The sequence below is a fragment of the Calonectris borealis genome, chromosome 1 (assembly GCF_964195595.1).
Source record: "Calonectris borealis chromosome 1, bCalBor7.hap1.2, whole genome shotgun sequence".
In the NCBI taxonomy this organism is placed as follows: domain Eukaryota; kingdom Metazoa; phylum Chordata; class Aves; order Procellariiformes; family Procellariidae; genus Calonectris; species Calonectris borealis.
Genome location: NC_134312.1, coordinates 139030819 through 139055193, shown reverse-complemented (window position 1 = coordinate 139055193; position 24375 = coordinate 139030819). Strand labels below are relative to the sequence as shown.

Below are 24375 nucleotides of genomic sequence, written 5' to 3'. Positions count from 1 at the left end.
AGTGCTTTTTTATTTAGTCTGAGCTAACTAATAACTGTGTCATAATGTATTAAAATCCTTCCTGAGAAGTATTCAGCTGAAATTTTTTTATGAAAAACTTAGATTATGTCATGTCTGTCTCTGACTCCCCAAGGATTTTTGAGTTCATCTTAGTTTCTAGGCTGTTCAGCTTATAAAAAAAGTAGGTTAAAAAGTGTGGCCTTTTAATCTGTAGACTTTGCTATTTATATTAGGGCTGTGTAGGACTTCATGATGCTGCCACCAGAAGTGTGATGGTTTATCTTTCTGTGTTGTACATTCTTCACCCATCTACAAATGGAAGAAAAAATACCTATTGAGGACTGGCAAGTCACTCTTAAAATACTATCTAAATACATAAACGTTACAAAGTGCTGCTGCTTAAGTCTCCTGCTATCCCTAGACTGGAGGAAACAGCAAAATACCATATTGAAATGTACCAAAAATTGATAGAAGACTGGGAGGGGAAAAAACCTTTGTACATTTGGTACCTCCATACGTGGTCAGTGATGTGTTTGTAAAAATGGACAAACACCCTCCAGCTAGAGAGGAGAAGCACAAACTATTCCCCTGGTCTTACCAGTAAGACAGAAAGCCAGGAAAACCTAAAATGACAGAGCGACTGCCTCACCCTGATGGCCAATTACAGCATGCAAAGGAAGGAGGATGGATGAAAAGGCAGATAATATGTGTGATAATGTTGTCAAACTTGGATTATACTACTGGATATGCTGTGCATGAATTTTTCTTTGCTATTTGCAGTCTGGATATAGAGCATACAGAGGAAAAGTTAAATAAAGAAAAAACAGTATCTGAAGTTGGCGCTTGAGGTGGTTTTCATAATACGGAGATTTCTCGGTCTTAATTCTTTGTATTGATTTTTATGGGAAGTTTCTCTATGAAATATTTAGCAATGTGAATACAGAAAAGTAACTTAGAAATAAGCTTTTACTTCAGTGGTTGCTTAGAAGTTTCTGCAGGCATCCTTTGAAAGCAAATTATGTCTCTCTATCCTTCTTCCTTCCCCCTCCACCTTCCAACACGGAAAGTAGTATTATACCTTCCATAAAAATGGAGGCATTTAGTGACCCTTCTCCAGAGCTCAAACCAATATAAACTAGGAGTAAACCTAGTGAAGCTTGTGCTAAAAAGAAAAAAAAAAAAAAGCCAGCACATTTCCACTAAGGGCTAAATGTTGGAGGTAGAAATACACAGCAGTGAAATGTCCTGACTTGGTGTATTTATTTTTCTGTTGTTCCGTTATGCTATCCTATATAATCTTTGTCCTTACAGCATTTAACGTTGACGTTCTCTTATGACTATTCAAGAGAAAACATAAGTATTTATAGCTATAGTTAATATCTTTATAAATAGTTTATAGTAGGATCTGCGATAATAAAAGTTTGAAATAGTTTCCATTATAATTCTTTGTTTTCACATATTCTAAAATTTACAAAATACTTGTTTTGGGAGGTGAAATTTTCCGTGTTGTGAGTCTGAAAAGTATTTTTTCCTCTTTAACTCAGAGTATAATCCTTTCAGCTATTTTGGAGTTGTAGGCCAATGGGAAAAATACTTTTTCCCTTTGTACAAGAATAATAATAATAAAAATAAAGAAAATCCTCAGCTACACTTTTAACAATACTACAGGGAAAACGAGTTAAGGTTGAGATATGTGGTAAGATCTACTGCCTTTGCTTGCTCTGAGGGAAAAATTAAAAATAAAGTTATAAATGACGGAAAAATAACATCAAACTGTTCCCGGTAACATCTGCTAAGCTTATTAGCAGAAACTAATAAAAACCCACCCCCTTAATGACGTCGCCGCACATTCCCTTTGCTGCACATTCCCGTTGCCTGAGGCCATCCAGGCCTGAACTAGCCGGGCTGCTGCTGCTGCGGCTCCCGGCCGGTCCTGGGCCTTGGCAGATCCTTGGCGCGGCTCTCGCCCACGGGGCAGCCGCGCGGCCCCGGCTTGGGCCGGGGACCTGCCTGCCCTTGTCACGCCTGCGATGGGCAGCGCCGGTGCTTCTCCTGCCCGCTGCTTCTAGGGCTCTGCAGCCACGCGGGGCCCGCCTGCATGGCTGAAAAATGTAGGTTCTTCAGCCCGGCGGGGACTCCTGTTGCTTTGTGTCATCTTGTACGTGGAGCTTTGCTCGGTCCGAGGGTTGGTTTTGTCACGCCAGTTACAGGTGTTGTCATGAGACAGTACCAGACCGGCTTTCACATTTAGTCTCACTGCACCCATGTCAGGCTGTCCTAGAAGAGAGTAAAATAGCATGAAATTCAAATGTACATGGAATTGAAACGCAGGTTTTGCGGAATATCTGGGCCTTGTGGGAGAGAAGGAGGAACACGCACACCTACAGGCATGCGGACAAACAGGCCCTTCTGCCTGGCGTGGCGGCCGGGTTTGTGCTGCTGCCCCTTGCCTGGAGAGCGTTCCCTGCGCCCACACCTCCGGGGCAAAGGAACGACACCGGGGATTATGGGTGTGGAAAGATCTCAAACCCCTTTACGCATATGGCACGTCACCTCCCTGGTCTCGCGGTGTTTATACGGCACGCCTGCCATGCCTGTCCGTAACGTGTTGGGTAGTGGAGATGACTACCGCGGTAGCTGGCCCTAACACCATTACAACCAGGAAGGTGTTAGCCGTGTGGTTTTTAAAATGAGGGTTCACCCTCAGGGTGGTATAGGAAGTAGTTTATGTAAGGAACATGGTAAAAGCCACACATGGATGTTTTATCCTTATCTCGGTCTTCAAAAACAAGGCGCACGGGCAAGACACAACCCTAGTTAAAGCGCTAGTTAAAGCGCTCAGATGCGTTGGGAAAAACCAGGATTTTGGCCCCTGCTACCGGAGTTGCACCATTTTAAACAGCAAAGTTGCAGGATAAAAATCAGAAATAATCGAAAAAGCCTTATTCAGATACTCCATCTTTCAGGCAAGGCATTCAGGCTGTCTCTCACTTGTCCTTCCAGGCCCATCGCTCTTGTGTTCCTTGCTATGGCATTGCCTCATTTAAAGTGGGCCTTATTGGAGGTTTCTGGAAGCTCCATGGTGTCACCTCAAATGTGACAAAGGCAAATGTTTTATCTACTGGATCTTTGCCTGTCTCATCACAGTTGGGTGTCTGTCTACGTCCATTCTTACAGGCCAGCTTGGGACTCAGGCGCTTCACATCGAAGTTTTAGTCGATCTTTATTGTTAGGTGTCAGAGAAATTGTCAACAGCTGAAAAGAAACCGTGCTTTATGGTAGATATTTGGGGAGTTGTTCATTCTAAAAGTTCAGCTGTATTATTTTACTCACATCTGTGGTCACAGAAAGAAAATAAAACAGGTACAACCAGTTCTGGTAGGAACTCAGCCCATCATATTCCTTTCACCTCAGTACTCTGTGAATGTGAAGCATGGGTGAAAAATCAAATGCTAATGTTTGCTTCTTTTGGTTTTGTTGAGGTTTTAGTAAAAATCCAGGTAAATTAAGTGAAAAGTTAGTAGGTAGTATTAATACACTGTTCCTCCTGCCAAAATTCAAGAAAAGCAAATGTTGATAGAGCAATTGTGGCATCTTTTTAAAGTTTCAATCTTCCTTAACTTTTTTCAGCGTGTAGCACTACTTGTAAAATTTAAAACACATTTCTTGTTGCGTTACGTACATGGAAATGCACACGCACACAGACAAATAACTGCATGATCAGATGATCATGTATTTTAGCCTAATTGGTTTGAAATGAGTGGACACATGCTATTGTCCCCCAGTTTGTCCTAATTGCCATTTTGTGCTCATGTAAGGAAGAAAATCCTGGTTCTATTTAGTGGCAGCATTCCCAATTGACTTCAGTTGTTCCAAGTGATGAGGTATCTTGATTCTCAAACTAAATCCAATCATGTGTTTTGATTTCTCAAGCCTCTGTAATTCCTTCCTTTTTTTATTTTAAAACAATTCATTTAATTTCATTTGCAAACTCTAGACCTACCATCAACCTTTACTCTCCCATCAATCTTACTTTTGGCTTCCTGGAGCTTTCTATACAATATACTAGTGTAAACATTATTTTTGTTTATTAAAAAAAAAATCAATTGAAGTTGCCTCTTCTTAGAACTAAGCTATAGAAGAGGTACAACACAATTGCGCTAATTAAGAAGAGCGGTTAGTTTTGTTTGCTTTTTTTTCCCTTAGCAAAGTGCCAAAAAGGAAGGATCAATACAGGAAAACCCATTTCACTCTGCAGCAAAGGGAATTGGAAAAGATCCACTTGAACTCTTAGAACTGAAATGCTGGAGGCTGATGTAATTAAGTAAACCAGCTGAGAACTGAAAAATAAACTGATCAAACTAAGAGATTATAAGCATGAAAAAGCTGATGCACAGTTCTGCATCTTTTGATAGGGGAAGTAGAGTTTGCTGGGAATTTGGTGATGAAAGGCTTGTCTTTTGTTGACAATTGGTTATTTTGCGCTGGAAATTGTTGGATTAATTGAAAAATGTTTGAATAGCACTTAGAAATTGCTGGAATATCTCTCGTTGCCCTTTTTTTTAAGAAACAGATGTGGATTTCGTTCCAAATGGCTTTTCAGTTTGAAGTGTAATTTATAATTTAAAAAAAAATAATATTCATGGTGAAATAAAACTTTCTGCAGTTATGTCCACCGAAGTGTTTAATTGGCCAAGCTATTTTTATTAGTATTTTTGTATTAGGACTCTTGATGGTTTTTTTTTTTTAAGTTTTGATATTTTACTGGGTGATGTATTATTTTGTTAACATCTTTTCCAGGATAGGACAACCATTTTGATAATTTGTTGCAGATTTTTTAAAAGATAGATACAGTAGGCACAGATACGCTTTTAAAAAAGAGGAATTAATCTGTTCAAAAGCACATCTCTATAGGTGTTGCATAGTAAACTGACCTTCTTCCTGAACAAAGTTTTTATTTTATTTAAATGAAAACCCCATTTTTGTCAGATTTGCCCACACAACATTTGATTCATCAAGAGTGACCTCTTCAAGACAGGTTCATTGATCACTGCCACATGTCTATAGTTGTCATTCCTTCAACCTCCTCTTTCTTCAACTGGCACCAGATTTTGAAAGCTGATATGGTTGAGTTCAGTGATTAATTGTATGAGATACCCTGACACGTCAGGGTCCAAGCTAGACCTCTTTTATATTCCTGACATTTTTCCTGAAGCTCTCAGATACAGGTGCAGTTGTTACTTCTTTTCGTCAAAGTGTGGTCTCATAGGCAGCAGTGAGAATGGGGATGAGCTGGGGCTCCCTGGGTTTGTTTTGGTTTAGTCTGATCTTTTTAAAATTGGCAGAAGGTCAGTGCAAATAAATAGACTTAAAACAAAAAAAAAAAAAAACAAAAGAAGAGACAGCCTTAACATTTGGTAATGCAGGTTTTCTGACAAGCCTATTGCCTTTTCTCTTTGAGGTCCTCATCCTTATTAAGCTGCTATAAATGTCGGTGACAGAGCTCTAAGTGAGACAGCGCATACTGTACCGCGCAATAACCATTCTCAAAGGAGATTACCCTGTTCTGCAGAATCTCAGCTTTCATTCCCCCAAAACAACAAATCTGTTACCATGCTTGTGAAGAAAACCTCAAAATATTAACAGTATAAGTGATGCAAAGACATCTGCGAGCATCTGTGAAGAGCCTAAAACAATAGCTCTGAGAGGTTTGAGTTGCCTCATTTGTGTCATTGAATAGTTCCAATGACCTGTGGTGATCATTTACAGAATGAGCATAGTTAACTATTTGCCTCCTCATTAAGAAAGGCCAGGGAGATAAGGTGCAGGTCTTACCGTGAGCACATCTTGATTTGCCTTCTTACGTACGTGATCTCTAGAAGGGGCAACTGTTTATATTTTAGGTTTAATTTTTTTAAAGCAAGATGTCAAGTTCAGCCCTTGCAAAGGAGGAGTCTGGAAGTCGTGCATGCACAAGCTGCATTTTGAACAGGGCTAGCTGCTATTTTGGTGACTGGGATAGGTGGAGTTTGGAACGAACCATCCTGCGTGCTCCGTACCTTGTAATCAGCAGCAATGAAATAGTCTCATTCCTTTGTCAGGATGCTTGTGAAGAAGATATGTTTTGCTCTTTAGCTTCATGAAATGGCAGGAGAGACTGCGAGGGGAGAGGGGGCCGAGTGTGCTCTTTTCTTTTCCAGAAGTTCGTTTTTGGCATTTTGGGAAAGAAGCATACTGGAGTTCCTCCTCGAGAAGAGGCAGCTGCGATAAAAGCCAAGTCTGAGGAATGCAATGGTGCGGGCCAAGCAGAGCTCGTTAGCCATTGGGGAAGAGCTGCTGGCTTGCTGACTCTGTTCTGGCTCTATGGTAAGACACAGCCTAGAAATGCAGAAGCGTAGGGCTCATTGAAAGTTTCTGATTAAAGTATTTTTCAACAGAAAATACTGAGATTGACTAAGTGACGGATTTTGTGAGAAGTGGCTTCTGGCTTGGGAAATGTTGTTTTTCATTAAACTACAGAGCATATGCAAAACAGTAACACATTGATTTGGCTATGCTGTCACGGTCCCTTCCTAGAGTCTATTTTAGTTCTCATGTTCACATTCTCTTCTCTGAGATGGGGAGGCTGTAGTGGGTCCTGAGAGACGCGGCTTGATGCATGGAGACATCTTGGACAAGAAAAGGGGAGCACAGGAACGTGAACTCCAGTTCCCGTGTGGCAGGGCATCAATTTGACAACATTAAATATTTGAACTTTCTGGAATGTTTTCGTTTTTATGAAACCTCTCATTTTTACCTTTTTTTTCCCCAAAGCAAAGACACAATTTCTCTTTGCCCCCCATCATTTTAATGACAATGTTGTTGTCATTAAAACTTTGGTTGGGAAGAGACATTTTGGCCTAGCTTTGTCAAATAAGTAGGTAAATAGTGCAACCGTTCCAGGAGATAAATGAAGATTTTCGGGCGTTGGGCGTTTTTTTTTGGAGGGGAGGGTGTTTATTTAACAATAATGACCCCCAAAAAATCTTCCCAAGAAGCAGCTGAGAATTGCTCAGCACTCAGTTAAAGCAGACTGGAGCTTGCAGATTCCTTCAGGGGGTAAGATGAGGGCCAGACTAGCCGTATGATGAATTTCTGTCAGCAGGGCTGGATGCAGAAATGGGAAGTGCACGGCTTCCTATTTAGGTTTCAGGTTTAGGTTTTAGATTAGGTGTTTTCCCTAAATGTCTGGCCTGTTTCCGTCTTTCTGAGGGGAAGATTGACTGGTAACTCCCCGTCCCTGTGGATGGCAATGATGCTGCAAGTAGCAAATGTAAACTCCTTTCCTGAAATAGCCTCGGCCATCCCCTTCTCCGGGGTTAGCCTGGAGGGCAGGACACGGCCCTGGAGGACCCTGTGAGCATGACTTAGAAGAGAGGCAGAGGAGTTGTGTCTTTAGATGCTATTTCAAAGTCGAAAAAGTTATTTTCCCTTGATTCTTCAGCCAGATTTCCCTTATTTATGGCAACAGTGCTAAAATATGCCGGACAAAGGAAGAACAACCCTTGAGTGAGGGGATGGGATGTAAATAAACTATTCTTGGTCGACCTGGCGAGCGCTGTGCTGAACCGTAGCTATACGCGAGGCTGCCTTCTCCAGAGCTACTTGCATGGCCCATTAGCAAGATTCCCAGTGCTCCAGGAAGGTTTAATTTGAGAACAGTGGTATGTCGGTGCACAGAGCCAAATCGGATCCGGTGGTGTACTCCAGGAAATAAGCTGCCCTGGTTGCCCAGAGCACAGGGGAGTGTGCTGCAGCGTTAGCTTCACTGGAGCCAGCTCAACTCCAGCTGAACGACTTAGTTCAGCAAAGGCCAAGCAACCCTACAAGCACAACGGTAGCGTATCTGAGCTAATAACTCAGCTTTTTACCTCTGTATGGGAAGCATTTCTGCAAACCTATCCCGGCAGAACTGAGAGTTGAGTGTTTATTTAAAATAAGCGTTAAATTTAATTTTGCATGATCTTGACAACCCATCCACCAGTGGGGTTTGAATGTTTGGGATCCATTATACTTTGGGAAGTCCTAGTGGGCTCAGCTCACATGTTTGGACATTCTCAAATATCTGCAGGCTCACAACCCAAATTTTTAAGGCGAGGTTGAAGTAAATAGAATTTTCTGTTGTGTGTAAATTGGGTGCAGGAAAAAGTGTTGCAAGCAAAGAAAGCTCAAACTCATGTTTGAATGCTTTTTGTAAATCCTCTTGACATTGTGAAGAATTAAGATGTTATTGCTGGTTTAAATGTGAAATGTCTCCAAAGGCACATCAGTATTGTTTATAAGCTATAATTTATTTCCTGTAAAAAACTATTAATCTAGGTAATACCGATTTCCAGTAACAAAAGGAGACCATCAATTAGCAGAAATAAATCTATCACAATGATAACTAAAGGTTTCTGCGACTTTCTACAGAAGTTTGGATTTTTACATTAAAAAAAATTGTATTGAGGGGGAGGCTAGTTGTTTGTTCCTTATGAATCAGAGTTGGAGATACACAAAAGATAAGTATCTTCCTCTCCTCCCCACCATGTCTTCTGTAGCCTCTTTTGTTTGGGCTGTTTATCTGCGGAGAAGAAGGAAATCAAAAAGAGCGTTAATGAAATAGAGTATGGTCTTTCATAGCTCAGCCAAATTGCTAATGAATAGATTTCTCTGGGTCAAAGCCAAGATCTGTGTACCGTTTTGGACGGGTAAAAGCTTTACAGTTGGGTATCTGACTGCTGCACTGGCATCTATGGGAGGGAAGAAACCTTAAATGTATGAGCGGGGATCATCTGGTTATTTATGGCATGGTAACAATGTGTATAAAGATATGATCCGACACATGAGTGGAAGTAATTCCTGTTGACTGACTTCAGGGAAAATGCATTGTAAATCCAGGTACTCAGTGTGCTTGGGATTGTGATACAAAGGTAGCTGCTGTGGAGGTTTTTCTGGGGCTGTCAGACTATTTATTTTGCAGTCAGGCTGATATTCTGTGGTTTTCATTCATTTAAGAAAAGTTGTCTTTAGAAAAACAAACAAAAAACAACACTCCTCCTTTCCCTTCCCTTCCCTTCCCTTCCCTTCCCTTCCCTTCCCTTCCCTTCCCTTCCCTTCCCTTCCCTTCCCTTCCCTTCCCTTCCCTTCCCTTCCCTTCCCTTCCCTTCCCTTCCCTTCCCTTCCCTTCCCTTCCCTTCCCTTCCCTTCCCTTCCCTTCCCTTCCCTTCCCTTCCCTTCCCTTCCCTTCCCTTCCCTTCCCTTCCCTTCCCTTCCCCCTTCCCTTCCCCCTTCCCTTCCCTTCCCTTCCCTTCCCTTCCCTTCCCTTCCCTTCCCTTCCCTTCCCTTCCCTTCCCCAAAGCAACCCTCTGTATGTGGGAAATACCATGTTAATGTCTTAAATTAGCAGGATGCATCCAGAAACAGCATTTGTAGTTTCTTGATTCTTTTTTTTAATAAAGTTCATTTTACCACAAAGTACGTCATTGCTGAAACTGAATTTTTGTAAGAGGTTTCATCTTTACCAACTTTCCTACCACCAAATACTGAAACTGCTATTTTTAAAATGCTTTTAGAAGTGTTACGTCGGGTGTTTTTTTTAAACCCACAGCTATCAAAGTTTCTTGATTTATTGTTATCATGGCCATAGCAGTGATACGGATGTATTTTAAGTACTCAGACAGGGATGAAAATGGCCTCAACTGTTGCCGTGAATGTCTGTCTTGTTCTTCATTGTATGGTGATGATTATGCAAAAAGGGGCACGGGGATTTATTAATTATTCAGAACCAAGTCTGTTTATCTGGAAGAAGTATGTATAAAACTATACTGCAAGTGGTGCTTTCACTGCCTGCAATCGCCAGCCTTGGTAACTAAAGCCCTTACAGCTACCAGTGTTTCCAGTCTCCTGATCCTGCGGCAGAGAAATTTGAGCCCATTTTACAGATGAGGGATTGAGGAGAGACGAGACCAAACGACCTCCCAGGGCGATACGTGACATGTGTGACTGAACTGGATGTTGGATACAGCTGATGTTGTCCTCATACAGAATCTTAGCAGAAAGCAATCATCCTTTCCAAAGTGGATGAAGTTTTCCCCACGTGCATGGTTTTCCGTATTTTGTTTCTTCTTGTTCTCCGTGAAGTGCAAACTGTAATAATAAAGACTGGAATACTCGAGGAAGATGTCTCCCAAATTAGCAAGCTATGGTTTCTTATGGAAAACTAGCATCTGAGCCATTGGTGAAATATAGCAGCCCAGGAGCACAAAAGGCTTACCAGGGTTCGAAAGACCTCCATTTACATAAATATGCAGAGACATCTGTTACGGTCATGAGTGACCTGCTGGTTTAAATCATCAGCAGGGGAAACTTGTAGTCGATCAGCATTGCCTGCAGTAGCAGGTGCTACTTTAGGCAACAGGAATTACTGAAGAGGTTTTCGATGAACAAAGGCCTTTCCGCTTGCCAAGAAGAGACATACGGGAAATTGAAACAAACGGCACACGCCTACAGTCTTTCATTTGTAATACGCGACAAGAGCGTAGCGTGTGCTTCTGCATCCAAATCTTCACATGATTAGTTATAGGTATGGTTTGGCTGACAAAGCTGCAAAGTTTATGTCTGAGAAGTACTTATGGCTTTTCAAAGCAAACTGCTTAAGTCAGATTCCCAAACAGAAATGAATCATCAAGATTTAATGGAAAATGTTCAAAACAAATTTATCATCTAAAAAACGATGTTTTTGTTATCAGAGTGTATGCCCAAAATAGTAATGTAAAACTGTCATCGTAAAGGTTACGATTACTTAAGTGAATAATTGAAGTTTAATTCTTGCTCACCATTAGTCAGCAGAGACATTATAACATTATAACTTTATATAATGCCAGGATATTTGTATTCCTTGTTGGCACAAGGTATATGGCATTCTCTCTCTTTTTTCCTCTCCCCCCCCCCCCCCCAATAAAATTTGTAATCTCATCTTAAATTTAGATTTGTTTCTGTTTTATGGGAACTTTATTTATGTTCTCTGCATAACATGGTTTTGTAAGGAAAGAATCTGTCTTTTCAGGGGATGAACTACTGGACAGAAAACTAGATTACAAAGTTGGGGCTGCAAAAAGGTTATGATTTGATGTGTTATACGTGACTGTAATTGCCAGCAGTTCTGAAAAGAAAATGCTCACACAGTAAAAAGGAGTGTCCGAAGAATCTGTGGTAAAGCCACAGAAGTAAAAGAATTGACATTTGCAAAGGCTTCCAAGATTTAAAATGCTCCCTCTGTCTCTGTCATATATGTTAAATACTGTTCTTTAATTATAATAAAAGGTACGGTACAGCTTGAGTACTTGATTCACAATATTTAATGGGTGCCTCACATTGGGATGTAACAGCTCTAATAACTATATGAGATCTTTAAATAGCTTAACAATTCCCACCTCTATTTTGATAACAAATTTCATAATAAATCAAGATAAAACAAAACCTGTTCTTTTCTTTCCCTTTGAACAGAGCGTGGATCACACTTCTCGTAAACCTCATCATATTGAGGTTGGGCTAAGATGAGCATAACCAGTGACGAAGTGAATTTCTTGGTGTATCGCTATCTCCAGGAATCGGGTAAATTTCCTGTCTTTCCTCACAACTTCAGGTCATAGATGAAATGGGAAGATAGGCTTTTTGCATGGTGTTGCTTTCAGAGTTTTGCGTTGAGTGTTTCAGACTGATAAACTCAGACTAAATATTTCTTGCCCAAACCCATGTTTCTTTGAAATCATCGTCTTGAACGTAATAAAAGTGCAGACATACGCAGGTACAGAGTAAACATTGCAGTTAGGCAAAATGTGGAAATAAATAACATGTTAACAAATGTTTTTGTAGACTTATATCATCTCAGCCAAAGTCATTTTTGGCAGCACAGGCACAAAGCACATGGATTTTGTATCTTTTTGCTTAGCTACTTGAAATAGTTCTGTCAGATACTTATTAAGTAAAGAGGGATTGTCTAAATTCGTTTTATATTGGCTGTAAATGGAAAATTGGGTGCAAGCATCTGATGTTTTAGAATTTCATGAGGGTAATTACGTATGTAAACTGAGCTGCGCAAGTGTCAGTGTGGCTCTGTCTTAGTATCGCTTCCACCTCTATCTGTTTTCATATCGGAAAATAATGTCTTTTCACGGCTTTTCCTTTTAGAAGGAAAGCTTCATCTTTCCTTCAAAAAAAAAAAAAGAAACTTAAATTTAGGGTCTATTTTGTTTTCGTAGTCTTGATTCCACTCTTTGACTGCAAGAAGTAGTTCTCTTCACTAATGGAGCATGTTCTGTTAGTGCGGAGATGATAGGGGAGGTGAGAAACATTAACAAAGGATTTATAGGTAGGATCGCAGTTTACTTGGTACTGGCCCTATATTCTGGGTTGGTAAAAGTAGAATTGACTAAAAATATTTGGTGCTGCATATGCTGAAGCAAAAAAAAAAATTCCATGAAAAATACTTATCTTCCTGTCAGAAGACTTGAAGCCAGTTTTAGAATAAGCCCTCCAGACCTGAGACATGTCTTGGACAGGGGACCAAAATTCCAGTAGGTAGAAGATACTGGGTTAGCCTGTTCTGTTGGTCATTATAATTAGCATTCATTAGCTATGTTACTTTGATTTGTTTCTTCTACTTCCAAGACTATTTCAAAGTCCATCAAGAATGGTGGTATCAGCCAAATGTTAGGAAAAAGTTCTTCTAGGTAACCCGTCTCCCACACGCAAGCGATCACTTTTGCTATTTTAGGGAGAACTTCACATACAAATTTTCATATTAATTGCAAGTTTTACTGCTCTTACCTTCTTATGTAAAGGGCCAAATGTTTTTCTTACTTAATCCACACATACTAAAGGCATTCACATAAACATTGTATTTCCACTCTTCTGTTGTATTTTACCCATATGAGAGAGTAGAAGTTGAGGTTAAATATTTGAAGAAATATTCAAATATGCTTCAGACTGAGCATATTGAAATCTAGATGCTAGGTATTGATTTTGTAGATACACCTGACAGTTTGCTAGTAATTCCATTCAGCAAATAAGAGCTATAACCAATGGTGAATCCACTAATCTATTTTAAAAGCTTCTTACATTTAGTTTGAATCTTCTTTCATACTGTCATTGTTTTTTCCAAAGAAATTTTTATATCTGTATTTTCAGATAAAGTAGGGTAATAAGACAGAAATTGTTACACAGCATCTTGCCTTTCCACCTGCTAGTATAAATGCCATAAGATGCAACAGCAGATGAAAGATGTTTAATCAATAGCTTCAGAAATAATGCATGCCAAATTTAGAGGGCTAGTGTTTAAATACAGTTTAAGTTCAAACTCCCACAGTTTAAGGAGTTTGCTGAAAACAAGGTTATTACATTGATTATTTATTAACATTAGCTAAACCCAAAGCTTCTAGAAATTATATCAAACACAGCCATGAAGGTTGCTTACAAGACTGTATGAAAGTTCAATTTTTTTTCAAGTATCTGTCCTTTAATCTTATCCTGTAAAACTTCCAGGATTTCCCATAAAATGTAGGCAAATGGTGGAAGGAAGAGAGAAATGACAAAAGGAAATCCATATGGCGGAACAACTATATAAAAAGCAAACTGTCCCTATGATACTTCAAGTATTTAGCAGCTGCAAGGCACAGAAGTACTTGAGATTATTTGAAACATTATAGCAAAGATACTGACGGGTGCTTTACACTTCATTATGAAAATGCTGGCAGGTCATTCTAGTAAAGTCCAGCTTTCTGAAATTAGAAGTGAAATTCATTAGTTATGTTTCCTCCTTAATTCTCTGCCAGACTAGAAAACTTGCACAGGAGAGTATTAATAGAGTTGAACTGTCTAAACCATTGTTGTTGCTTTTTAACAAATCTTGGCATGCCAAGGGGAGTTCCAGTGAACTGGAAACAGCAAATGTTGTGCCAGAATTTTTAAAGGTTAAACAAGATGATCCAGGTAACTACAGACCAAGCAAAATCATTGGAAGGTTGAAACTAGATACCTCCAACAAAAAATGAAGAGATGACATCATGCCTAATGCCAGCCAGCAAGATTTTATGGGTAATAGATCTTGTCAAACAAACTAGGTACTGCTTTTTCGAAGATCACAAATGAAGTTGACAGAGATAGCTGTGCTGACAATAATAACTTAGACTACTTTATGACATTTACTTAGTCTTGTTGACACTGCAGTTAAAAACAAAATGAAATACAGTGTGTAAAATCAGTGTAATCCAGGGTTACCAAATGGATTGAAAACGGGCTAACAGAAACATCTTGAAAAGTGATTAGAGTTGGGGAATATTCATCTCAAAGGTTGCTTCTAGTGGGAACTCACAGGAATCCATTCTTGGTGTAATACTACTCAATAGCTTTATCAGTTACCTGGAAGGAAGTACAGAATGATTCTCAAGTACATTTGCAGATGGAATAAAATCGTATGTTGTAGCACTTGATGAGTTATACTGACTGATCATGTGGTTTAACAGAAAAAAATACAGCCAGGGAGACTGCTTTGAGTTGCCTGCTGTTGGAGAATCAGGCTGGAGAAGATGCCTGGTCCAGGGGCAGTGCAGTCAAATCCCTCCAGTACAAGACAGGACTTGGACAAGTTAAGGCTCTAATTGCTTAGCCGTATTAAAATAAGTAAGTAAATAATTGCCTCTTCACATAGATCACTGTCTCAGGGCCTATCTACGCCCAGAAAAACAAAATAGTCAGGCATCATTTTCATTTAGGCTCCATGGGTTTGATGGCATAGGAATTCCACCACTAAGGTAGCTAGGTGTTGTCACTTCCGCTGCAGGACCATGAAAGCACCCCTTCTTGATGTATAAAAAAATCAAGTGTTTAATTTCCATTTAAGATTGCTACTTCCTATCCAAAAGCCAAGTCCCACAATGTTCAGTTTGCTCCTTTTTGTATGTGAGCTTTTTGGTGCACAATTTAAAGTGGCCCAATTCTTAGAAGTGCTGAGTACTTCTAAGCTTTGTTTATCGTGGGAGTCAAACTTTTAAAAGTCAGGTTATATTTATTTGTAGGTGACTTGATTTAAAGACTACCTTTAAGTGAAAATGTTGGCCTCGGTTACTAAAATCAGGCTTAGGTTATGTCTACACTATGAGTGTACTACCACTGTGGAGATAGGAGCACACAAAATACTCCTGTGGTGGATGTAGTTATACCAACAAAGCAGGTGCATTGACGAAAGTGAAACAAGCTTTACCAAAGAAGCCACAGTTCTGGCATCCAAATTATGTTGATTCAGCTTTGCACCTCTTCAGACTCCTGAGAAGCATACTTTTGCTAGCAGCCGTCTTCACTGCTGACATAGTCCTTCTATTGGTTTTCTTCAGACTGAAGAGCTGTGTTTCTACAAAACTCTATAGAATTCACAATATAGAGTTTTCCCATTCTGCTTTGTCTGCCCAAAAGAGCAGCAGATAATTATTTGTCTTTTGGAATGAAGGTCAGAGCAGTACAATGCAATGGGAGTAATAAGGATTCCGAGAAAAATTGAAAAGGCGGAGGGGAGAGGATGGCAAAACCAAGGGAAATCAAATCTCTCACATACCTTTTAATCTAAAACGTGCTGCCATCTGTTGTGATGACAAATCCTATCGTATGTCCAAATGCTACAATAAATTACCTTCCCTACCCAGCCCAACATGTCAATTCAGTTATTAAAGCTTTTTCAAATTTGGTATTTTTGATGCATTGATCGATTTAATTGTGTTCCTTTTCTAGCACTTACATGTATGTTGCAGTATAGAATCCTTATCTGAAAATCAGCTCCCCAGCTCTCTGTGGCTTATACTGCTCTCTAGTAGGGCATTTATTGTAGTGGGTGTCTGGCAATGACTTGTTAGAGTTAAGGTTGTGTAACGTTTCCATTTTCGCTCATACTTTTACTGTGCAGTTTGAATTTTTCCATGTTTTATGACATACACTTGATAAACTATTCCTCAGTGTACAATCCGTACCGTGTCCAAGACAATAAAAACACTAGCTGGATGCTTTTGCTAAAAAGATGTCAATGAAATTTTTAGGTGCTGACTTGGGACAATTTACCATTATGCTTTAGAATTGTCATTTGTTTTCTTCCCAACCATACAAATTAAGGCAGCTAGTAATGTAGTTGTTTTCCATTCAGGATGACAGCAGCATGTTGGTCTGTTTGGTTCATGGTTGACAGATTTTCCTTGTTTTCCCCCAAGATAAGATTTTCTCTCAGGTTTTAAGCATAGGGTCAAGGGCACATAGAGCTTGAAGTGTTTCTGTGAATCACAGCACAAAATCCTTTGTAGAATTAGGCATGTGCAATCATGGGCTTTTCCTGTTAACCACATCCAGGGCATCTTACTCTCATTCTGCCTTTGGAAATTATGAGATAATCCAAAATATGGATATTTTGAAGCTTCTGGGATTTCACCATTGTGATGTTGTCCAACTCAATACTAGTAGTTGGAATAGTACTAAATTACAATTTTCCCAATGCCATTTACAATTTTTCGAGAAGGAAGCAACAAAATTTGAAGGAAAGTGTCTTGTTTATGACTCATTCTCTTTTTTAACAAAGAAATTTTATACAAAACATAAATATCGCAGTTTGCTTGGGTAAGTTCTCAGGCAATAGGGAACGACTGAAGATGAATATTCTGTTCTTTTGAATTTATGCGTTATGCAGTGGTGTTTACTTACATAAGCCTATGTCATTTTTCTCTGAAGCCCGTATTTTTTCTGCATGTGAGGTACATTTAGAGTATTTTGAACAACTGTGTATGGCACAGAGTTCTTGAGTCACAGATGAGAAAAGTGTATGTTGAAAATAATTCAGATTAAGCATAGCATAAAAAATTGGCATATATAGGTCAGCTAAATTTGCTTCAAAGCTAACTGCTTCCTTTGTGTAGGAAGGCTGCTGCTAGATAGGGGAATGTACAGTGCATGGGTTTTGCTTAAACTATTAAAATCTACACCTTGAAGAATAATTCATTAGAAGAATGAATCACTTGGTCAATAAAGGCACTTGTCCGGTGTGACAGTAAAAACTGTAGTGTGCACTGGTAGTAGCGTCAGTGGATAATGATTTTTCTTTTGCCTTTTTTGTGTTTTCTTTCAATTTGTCTCATTGGGTTCATAGAATAGTTCAGGTTGGCAGGGAGCTTTGGAGATCATTTAGTCCAACTCCCCTGCCCACAGCAGGGTCAGCTGCAGCAGGTTGCTCAGGGCTGTGTCCAGTCGGGTTTTGAATATCTCCCAAGGGTGGAGAGTCCACGACCTCCCTGGGCCACCTGTTGCAACACTCGACCACTCTCATATTAAAAAAAGTGGTTTATTTTGTTTCAATGGCATTTCATGTGTGTTTCAGTTTGTGCTCATTGCTCCTTGTCCTGTCACTGGGCACCGCTGAGAAGAGCCTGGCTTTGTCCTCTTTGCACCCCCTCAGGTATTTATGCATATGGATGAGGTCCCCCTGAGCCTTCTCTTCTCCAGGCTGAGCCGTCCCAGCTCTCTCAGCCTCTCCTTGCGTGCCAGATGCTCCAGTCCAGTGAACATCTTCGTGGTCTTTTCACTGGACTCACTCCAGTATGTCCCTGTCTCTCTTGTACTGGGAAGCCCAGGACTGGACACCGTACTCCAGGTGTGTCTCACCAGGGCTGAGCAGAGGGCAAGGATCCCCGCCATTGACCTGCTGGCAACGCTTTTCACAGCGCAGCTCAGGATGCTGTTGGCTTTCCTTGCTGCAGGGGCACATTGCTGGCTCACGTTCAACTAGTCCAGCCTCCTGCTGAAAACTGGGGAGCCTCAAAGATCTTTTAAAGAACCTATACATAAAGGTGCTGTCGAACACGATAGTCACTGGAATGCTCTTGAAGCTGTGTACATAGCTGTGCTCTCATAGTAAGGATGGAGACCTTTTGTTTGCTGAGGGAAAAATACATCCTTGAAATGATCCTGTCAGCCAATGATAAAACACACATTTTAGTACTGTTTCAGTAACAATCTATGGCTGCATTATTTGTGTCTACATACCTGTTATCACTGGTTCTTGGGCTGCACGTATTCTACAGTATAGAGTAACTGTACTTCATAGACCAAACTCAGCTGCACTGATATAAAGACACTTGTGTATTTGCTTAGCATCTATTTGCACAGTTACTTTTGTGCTAGTGTAACTGGGTGCTGAACAGGTATTACTGAGTAAATAAGACAATACACTTTTTAAGGAAATATGTAAAAACTGGATGTTTAAACCTGGCTTTAAAATTTTTGTGCTTCAATATTCCTGTTTGAAAGTGAGACTAATACTACGTACGGTACCTCACAGCAGATGGTGAAAGGTTTTAGTCCTAAAATGTATTGAAATCCTCTGAGGAAAGACTATTGCAGGTGTGCTGGGGCACTATTTAACATTATTTTTCTATTATTTCAAAGTACTATTTGTGAATTTATGGGTGAATATACGTAAGTGAATATATATATCTAAATGCAGTATGAGCGAGATGCTAACTATATTATTCAGAAAGTGGCGTTAAGGCTGAGGCAGGGTTTCTTTCACCTTTTCAGCTGTACAATGGCTAGGCTTTGGAGCAATACAAAATCCATTTTTAATTCTCATGGTTTAGCACAGATCTGATTTGTGGGCATGCAGCCCTATTTATGTGGTGTGTTATCCTCTTTAGGGCCAGCCTACTCAATTAAAATAAAATTACTTACGCTTATGATCCAAATGTTTGATGTACTGGAAGTTGGATATAGAACCAACATTTGTGACCTTTCATGAATTATTTGAGATAAATAAAGCCACGGTGTTGTTCTAGGAGTGGAATATGTGTTAAAGTGACTCTTGGATAAGAACACTTGAGAAATTTGACAAAAAAAGGTTTTGGTTTAAATAAAAGTGTTTCCTAAAAGTCACCCCAGAATTAACATTCCTATCTAATGAGAAACCATCTGTAACTATGTATATTGTATATAATGTAACATAATATATATAACTCCCCCCAGCATAATATGTATGTAATAAAAATGGTGTACTATCAAAAGGGTATATAAGAGGTTTTATGCAGCTCCTTTGTTTTTTTAATCTCTCCCCTCCTTTCTGTATTTCTTTTAAGCTAGGGAGGAAGTGACTGTATGATTCCAGAAACAGTGCGACTGACTCTGAATTTGAAATTATACTTCATAGCTGTAGGATGGATGACTGCTGAAAAGACAAATCCATTTCTCAAATAAGAACTGTATTATTATGCACAGTTTCTCTCTCTACTAGTAATCATTTATTCCCTTTGCAAATACTAAGTATATTTTAAGAAAATCAGGGTCAGCATTAGAAGACAAGTTTATTGGGCAGCAGTTCCAAAACCAATTTTTTTAAACTTACCAAAGCTATAGATCTTGGGAAGGATGAAACTGATAGGTTAAAGGTAAATACTTTTCCCAGCTTCCTTTAAAGATAATTGGTTTCTAAGCCAACAGCACCTCTGAATTGTGTGAAACAATGCGTGAGTCAAAAGCACATTGTGCTCTTTTTTTGTAGAGCAGTGAATACGTACTAGCAGTATTTGATGGTCGGCTTCCCAAAATCCAAATTCCACAATGGAGGGAAAAAATACAGCTACAGAAGTTACTGGTTTTGTCATACTTTGTTCTGGTTATATTTTCAAAAGAATGTAATAAGCTGTATGTGGACCATTTTTATGTGTGTCTATATGCACAGACTTAGAGTTTTGTGATCAGGTATCTACTTTATACACATAAGTATAAACGACAGTTTGAGATGTTTTGTGGTACAAGAGGTCCTTTTAAAAACTACTTTCTTTGTGTCTTTTATCCTTGTTGCATAACAACAGCAATATAAATGCCATGTAAGAAAAGCAATACTTGGTGCAGAATTTTTTAAGTTCCCGTGAAAAAGAAATACACTGAGTATCTTGTTCTTTTGCCATTTGCAAAACCCTACTTACTTGGTATTTCCTTCTAGATCTCTTCACAGTTTTCTAAACTTGGCTATTTTAATTTTTCTTTGGCCTGAAAGTTGCCATACAGTGTTGGATCTCAGACACTGAGCAAACATTGTGACTTTTAAGCTACACAAACATAAACAATTACACCTTTGCAAATTTATTCCATAGCACAGATTTTGATTCTGATCACTTCATGTCCTGTTTTTTAAAGCTTGTGTAAATGCAGTAATCTAGGGGTATTAAGAAAATAGGATGTTGGGTGGAAGGCAGATATATCTGTAGGTCAAAATGGTTTTGCTAGTAAAACCAGGGAAGTGCTACACATTTATCAATATACTGCTTTTCTTTATAATTCTCCAGGCCCAGTGAAAGAAGCTGCATCTTGCAGCTTTGCAAGTTTTGCTAATAACCTGCACGCTGGGGACTTTCTGCCTTGCACAGCTATGGCACTTACAAATCGCCCCTCCTCACACCTAACCAGCGTAGCTGTATTAGGACTCCATTTGTAGTCACCATCAGCAGAAACCATCCTGGTGTTGAAGTTCCTGAATGCCCACTGAGTGTCAGCTGTGGTGTCCTACTTGCCAGTGCTTAGAGGTGTATATCAGAACTGATAGAACAACATAGCTTACGGGGGAAAAAAGTGAAGTATGTATGACTGTGAGTCTCTTCTATAAATGTGATCCTTAAAACGATGCATGTCTCTTTGGATGTTTGGTTGCACGGACAGGGCTAGAAGATAAGAACATTCCATTAATTTAGAAGGAAAAGTTTTTTTTTTCCCCTTGACGTGGCTTTTGTAAGTTATTTCAAACGTTGCCCGTAGTTGCATTAAATTGGTAGATCTGCATTGACATTTATTCACAATTGTCTGTCTAATTTACACAGTGAATGAAAAAGGGGATTATTTCAGACCTTGTTTTCAAAAGATTTTTTTTTAAGTTCCTCTTTCCATTGCTCGTGTTCTGTTTTCTGTCTGTATCGTATTTCTCTTTTTGTTAACTTGCAGCCCTCAGAAAGGCTTAAACAGTGAGTGCCAAGTACTGCTCATCAAAAGATCATTTCCAAGTTGTATTAATCTTTTCCAACATATTTTCCTGCATGAAAAAGAAAAAAAACCTGCCAAAAAAATTCTTTGGCACATAATAAAATAATTTGGGGTAGCAGACATTTACTTTGAATTCTTGGCAGAAGGTGAACAGGTCAGATATCCAAGAAAAAAGGGTGTAACGTTTAATATTAGTGAATAATCGCTTCTGCAAAACTTGGGGTAACCACGCACACTATAATTTTGGCAACTGAGACAAGCTACAGCTAGGGATCCTTTCTTTATATTTCCCAGGGACTGTGAAAAAGCTTGTAATACAGGACACATTTCCCAGGGTTCTGGAAATAATTTTAATCGTTCAGCAATCCTAATCTTGAAACAAATGTACAAGCCCTATTGTTCAGCTGATTTTTCTAAAAATATATTTCAACTGCAGTTCTTATTTTAAATTGCTAATGTGTGTCCTTGTTAAGCCCTTTATGTAATTGTGAAGGTAAGTCTTCAAAAATAAGCAGACACTGCCAAAACCAGAGAGGCACTCTAGGATGTATTACCGAGAAAGAAAAAGCTCAGCCAGGAGAAGAATCTCAGTCTGCTGTGAATAATAAACAAGATGTGGTGTAGGATTTTTGCCCACCTTTTTTTTAAACTGTTTGTAGAATTTTGTTTGTATCAGTGGCCTGAGGCACCAGACTCTTTATTAATTGCAACCAAACGTATTTCAGCGAAACCGGTGTCCTTTTTGTGAAACCTCTGCATATGTACACTAGGGTTTTATGGCTATATTTTTATGGGTATATAGCTACATTTAGACAGAAATGTAAGGAGAAGCAAGGATGGGCATCCATGTTACATTCGCAATTCTCAGTGCATCACATAGAAGGGGAAATACTAGACTCTAAAATGGCAGCTGCGGTCAAGTACAGTGAAGAACATCATTGTATTCTCTTGGGCAATGGGCAAGAAATTATGTCATTTACCTCAGGAGCTAGATTAGTCTGTGTTAGGCCCAGGATCAAGAAAATACAGTTGTTCTAAGTTAAGCTGTTTGCTTCTGGTTTTGCAGCCAAAAATTGCGTTCAAATATGCCCTTAGTGATATGTGTCCCTTGCTTCTCTACACTGGTTAAATCTAGACCTACAGAAGTCTTGATTTAGTGTTAACTGTGCTGTTTGTACATCATTAGTATTTGGAAGAAATCTATTTTGTTAATGGTCCTAGTTCAGTCTTCTTTAGTGGAATTTTTTAAACTGCAGTGGTGGGGCTTTAATTTATTTCAGATCATCACATTGCACCACTCCTCCCTTCTTGCCTTCCTGCTTAGATGGCACTCCCAAGATCCAGACGTCAAACTTGGGAAGATGTTTTTCCACTGGTTGCATCTGGTTTCTTTGGCAAGCAGCTGTGCAGGCAGCTTTGGAGTTACTTGGGTTTGGTAACATGGTAAAGCAGCCGATGGGGCTGTGTGGGGACATATTTTCCTCCTGTGTGTGATTTTCTTTTGACTCATTACGCTGTAGAAAGTTTCTACTTGACATGTCTAAATCTCCCAGGATTTTTGTGCATATACCCATTTATGGTCGACTTTCCTTTAACCCCTCACAACCATCTTTTTTTCCCTGCAGCTGGTACAGCTGTAGTCAGCTCTTATGTGCCTTCCAGTCTTGCATGAATTTTACATCAGTCAAAGTCTCAGCAGTAGTGCCAGGTACAATACTACTTTAAGAAAACAGGCACTCATGCAGCCAGAACACTTGAGATTGCTGGTGGATCCCATTATAGCAGTTGCAGGTTGGCTCTATCGAGCCAGAAGTTCTAATCATTTCTAAATCTTGCTCATTTTGGTATCCTGCATCTGCCAAATACTTCCAAAGAGAACAGCGTGTTACTTCAGAGATGAGGACTGGAAGAGCTAGTATTGGGAATTTCCAAAAAGAAAGACAACACAATGTCAGAGAAATCAATGAAATAAGAAGTGTTGATTATTTCCACCTGGAGATGGTTAAATTGTAACAGAAAAAGAAGGGGTTGTCAGAGAATTTATGCCTCCTCATTTTTTTTTTCTCTTTTTCTATTGAGGTAAAAACATCACTAATTTAGTGATTTCTGGAAATTGAACCTAAGATCCCTGGATTTGAAAACCTCAATCTGGACTGCTTGAGTTAAAGAAATAGGAAAATCTATTACAGGAAATGACACAGAACCCCATATGAAATCTCACTAGGACGGAGGGCCACACTGAGCATTAGTTATACGAAGATTTGTAAGAATCTTGTTACTTGTACTCAGTGTTGGGGTAGAGGCTGTTCACCATAAAGATGCCTGAGGTGTGTGTGAAAGGCAATTTGATGTTCGTAATTTTTTGTTCTCTGTTTCATTCTACAGTAACAAATGTTTCAGTGAAGAATCTTATAGTATGAATAATTAAACTGAGTAGTTTACAAATAACTTAGACACATCTGGTTTTTTAAAAATTATTTGAACAGTATACTAGTTAGATTTACCAGAGAAAACTAAGTCCAGTTAGTTCACAAACAGAAAACTTTTGCAGTATTCAACAGATCGTTTACCTATTGCTAATCAGGGCATCCCCGAGGTAACTCCTGAGTAACTGGCGAAGACTGAAATACTTCAGAAGTCGTTGCTTCCACAGACCCCTCTTTGTCATTCCTCTCAGCTGTACAAACGCAGCAGTAGCTGCTGTAGCTGTTACAATTCAAGATTGCCATTTAAACCAGACTGCTTTTTACGGTGCTAAAGGGATTGGAAAATGAAAGGAGCAATTAGTGAACATCAGTTAGCTGGATCTGTGATTGCCAGATGAGCTAGTGCGGGGAATACTCAGCAGCACCCCAGTTGCGTGCCTAAAAGGAAGAATCCTTCACTCCCAGAAGAGGTGAGACGCATCCCTGGAGAAGACGAGGCATTCCCCGGGCTGCGTGGCTGCCCAGTGCCCTTTCCTATGCCTGCGTTTGACAGGCATTTCTGCTGTGAGCCAGGCATATTACAAACAATTAAAATTACGTAGCCTGCAGATCAAACGAGCGCACAAAGAGCAGCATTATGTTCATTAAATAAAACCTAGTCATGTTATGATCAATGACAAATCTTGTTTTAAGGGGAGGCCATTTTTAACTGAAAAAGGAGCAGCCAAGGGGAAAAAATCTCAAATCATCTCCATTTTTGCAGTTACAGCAAAATCTATCAGTGAAATTTTGCAAAACACAGCCCTACATATGCATTTTTTGGCACTGCCTAGAGCAAGAATTCCCAAATGGCTGTGTATGTATGTACCACTGAGAG

The 24375-nt window shown here is 39.5% G+C and overlaps 1 protein-coding gene across 9 annotated transcripts in view; it reads left to right on the top strand.

Moving 5' to 3' along the window:
* Nucleotides 1-24375, top strand: part of TBL1X (transducin beta like 1 X-linked) — a 201679-nt gene that overhangs the window by 133571 nt on the left and 43733 nt on the right. For 6 of the 9 annotated variants that reach the window (XM_075133458.1, XM_075133485.1, XM_075133495.1 and 3 more), the window contains one exon: nucleotides 11527-11634. The exons of 1 other annotated variant lie outside the window; for it this stretch is intronic. In XM_075133458.1, the coding sequence (XP_074989559.1) occupies nucleotides 11577-11634 (58 nt within the window). In that variant the 5' untranslated portion in view covers nucleotides 11527-11576. Of the gene's footprint in view, nucleotides 1-6200; nucleotides 6367-11526; nucleotides 11635-17503; nucleotides 17699-24375 lie in introns of those variants that run through there. 2 more of the 9 variants (XM_075133476.1, XM_075133428.1) reach the window with 2 other exon arrangements.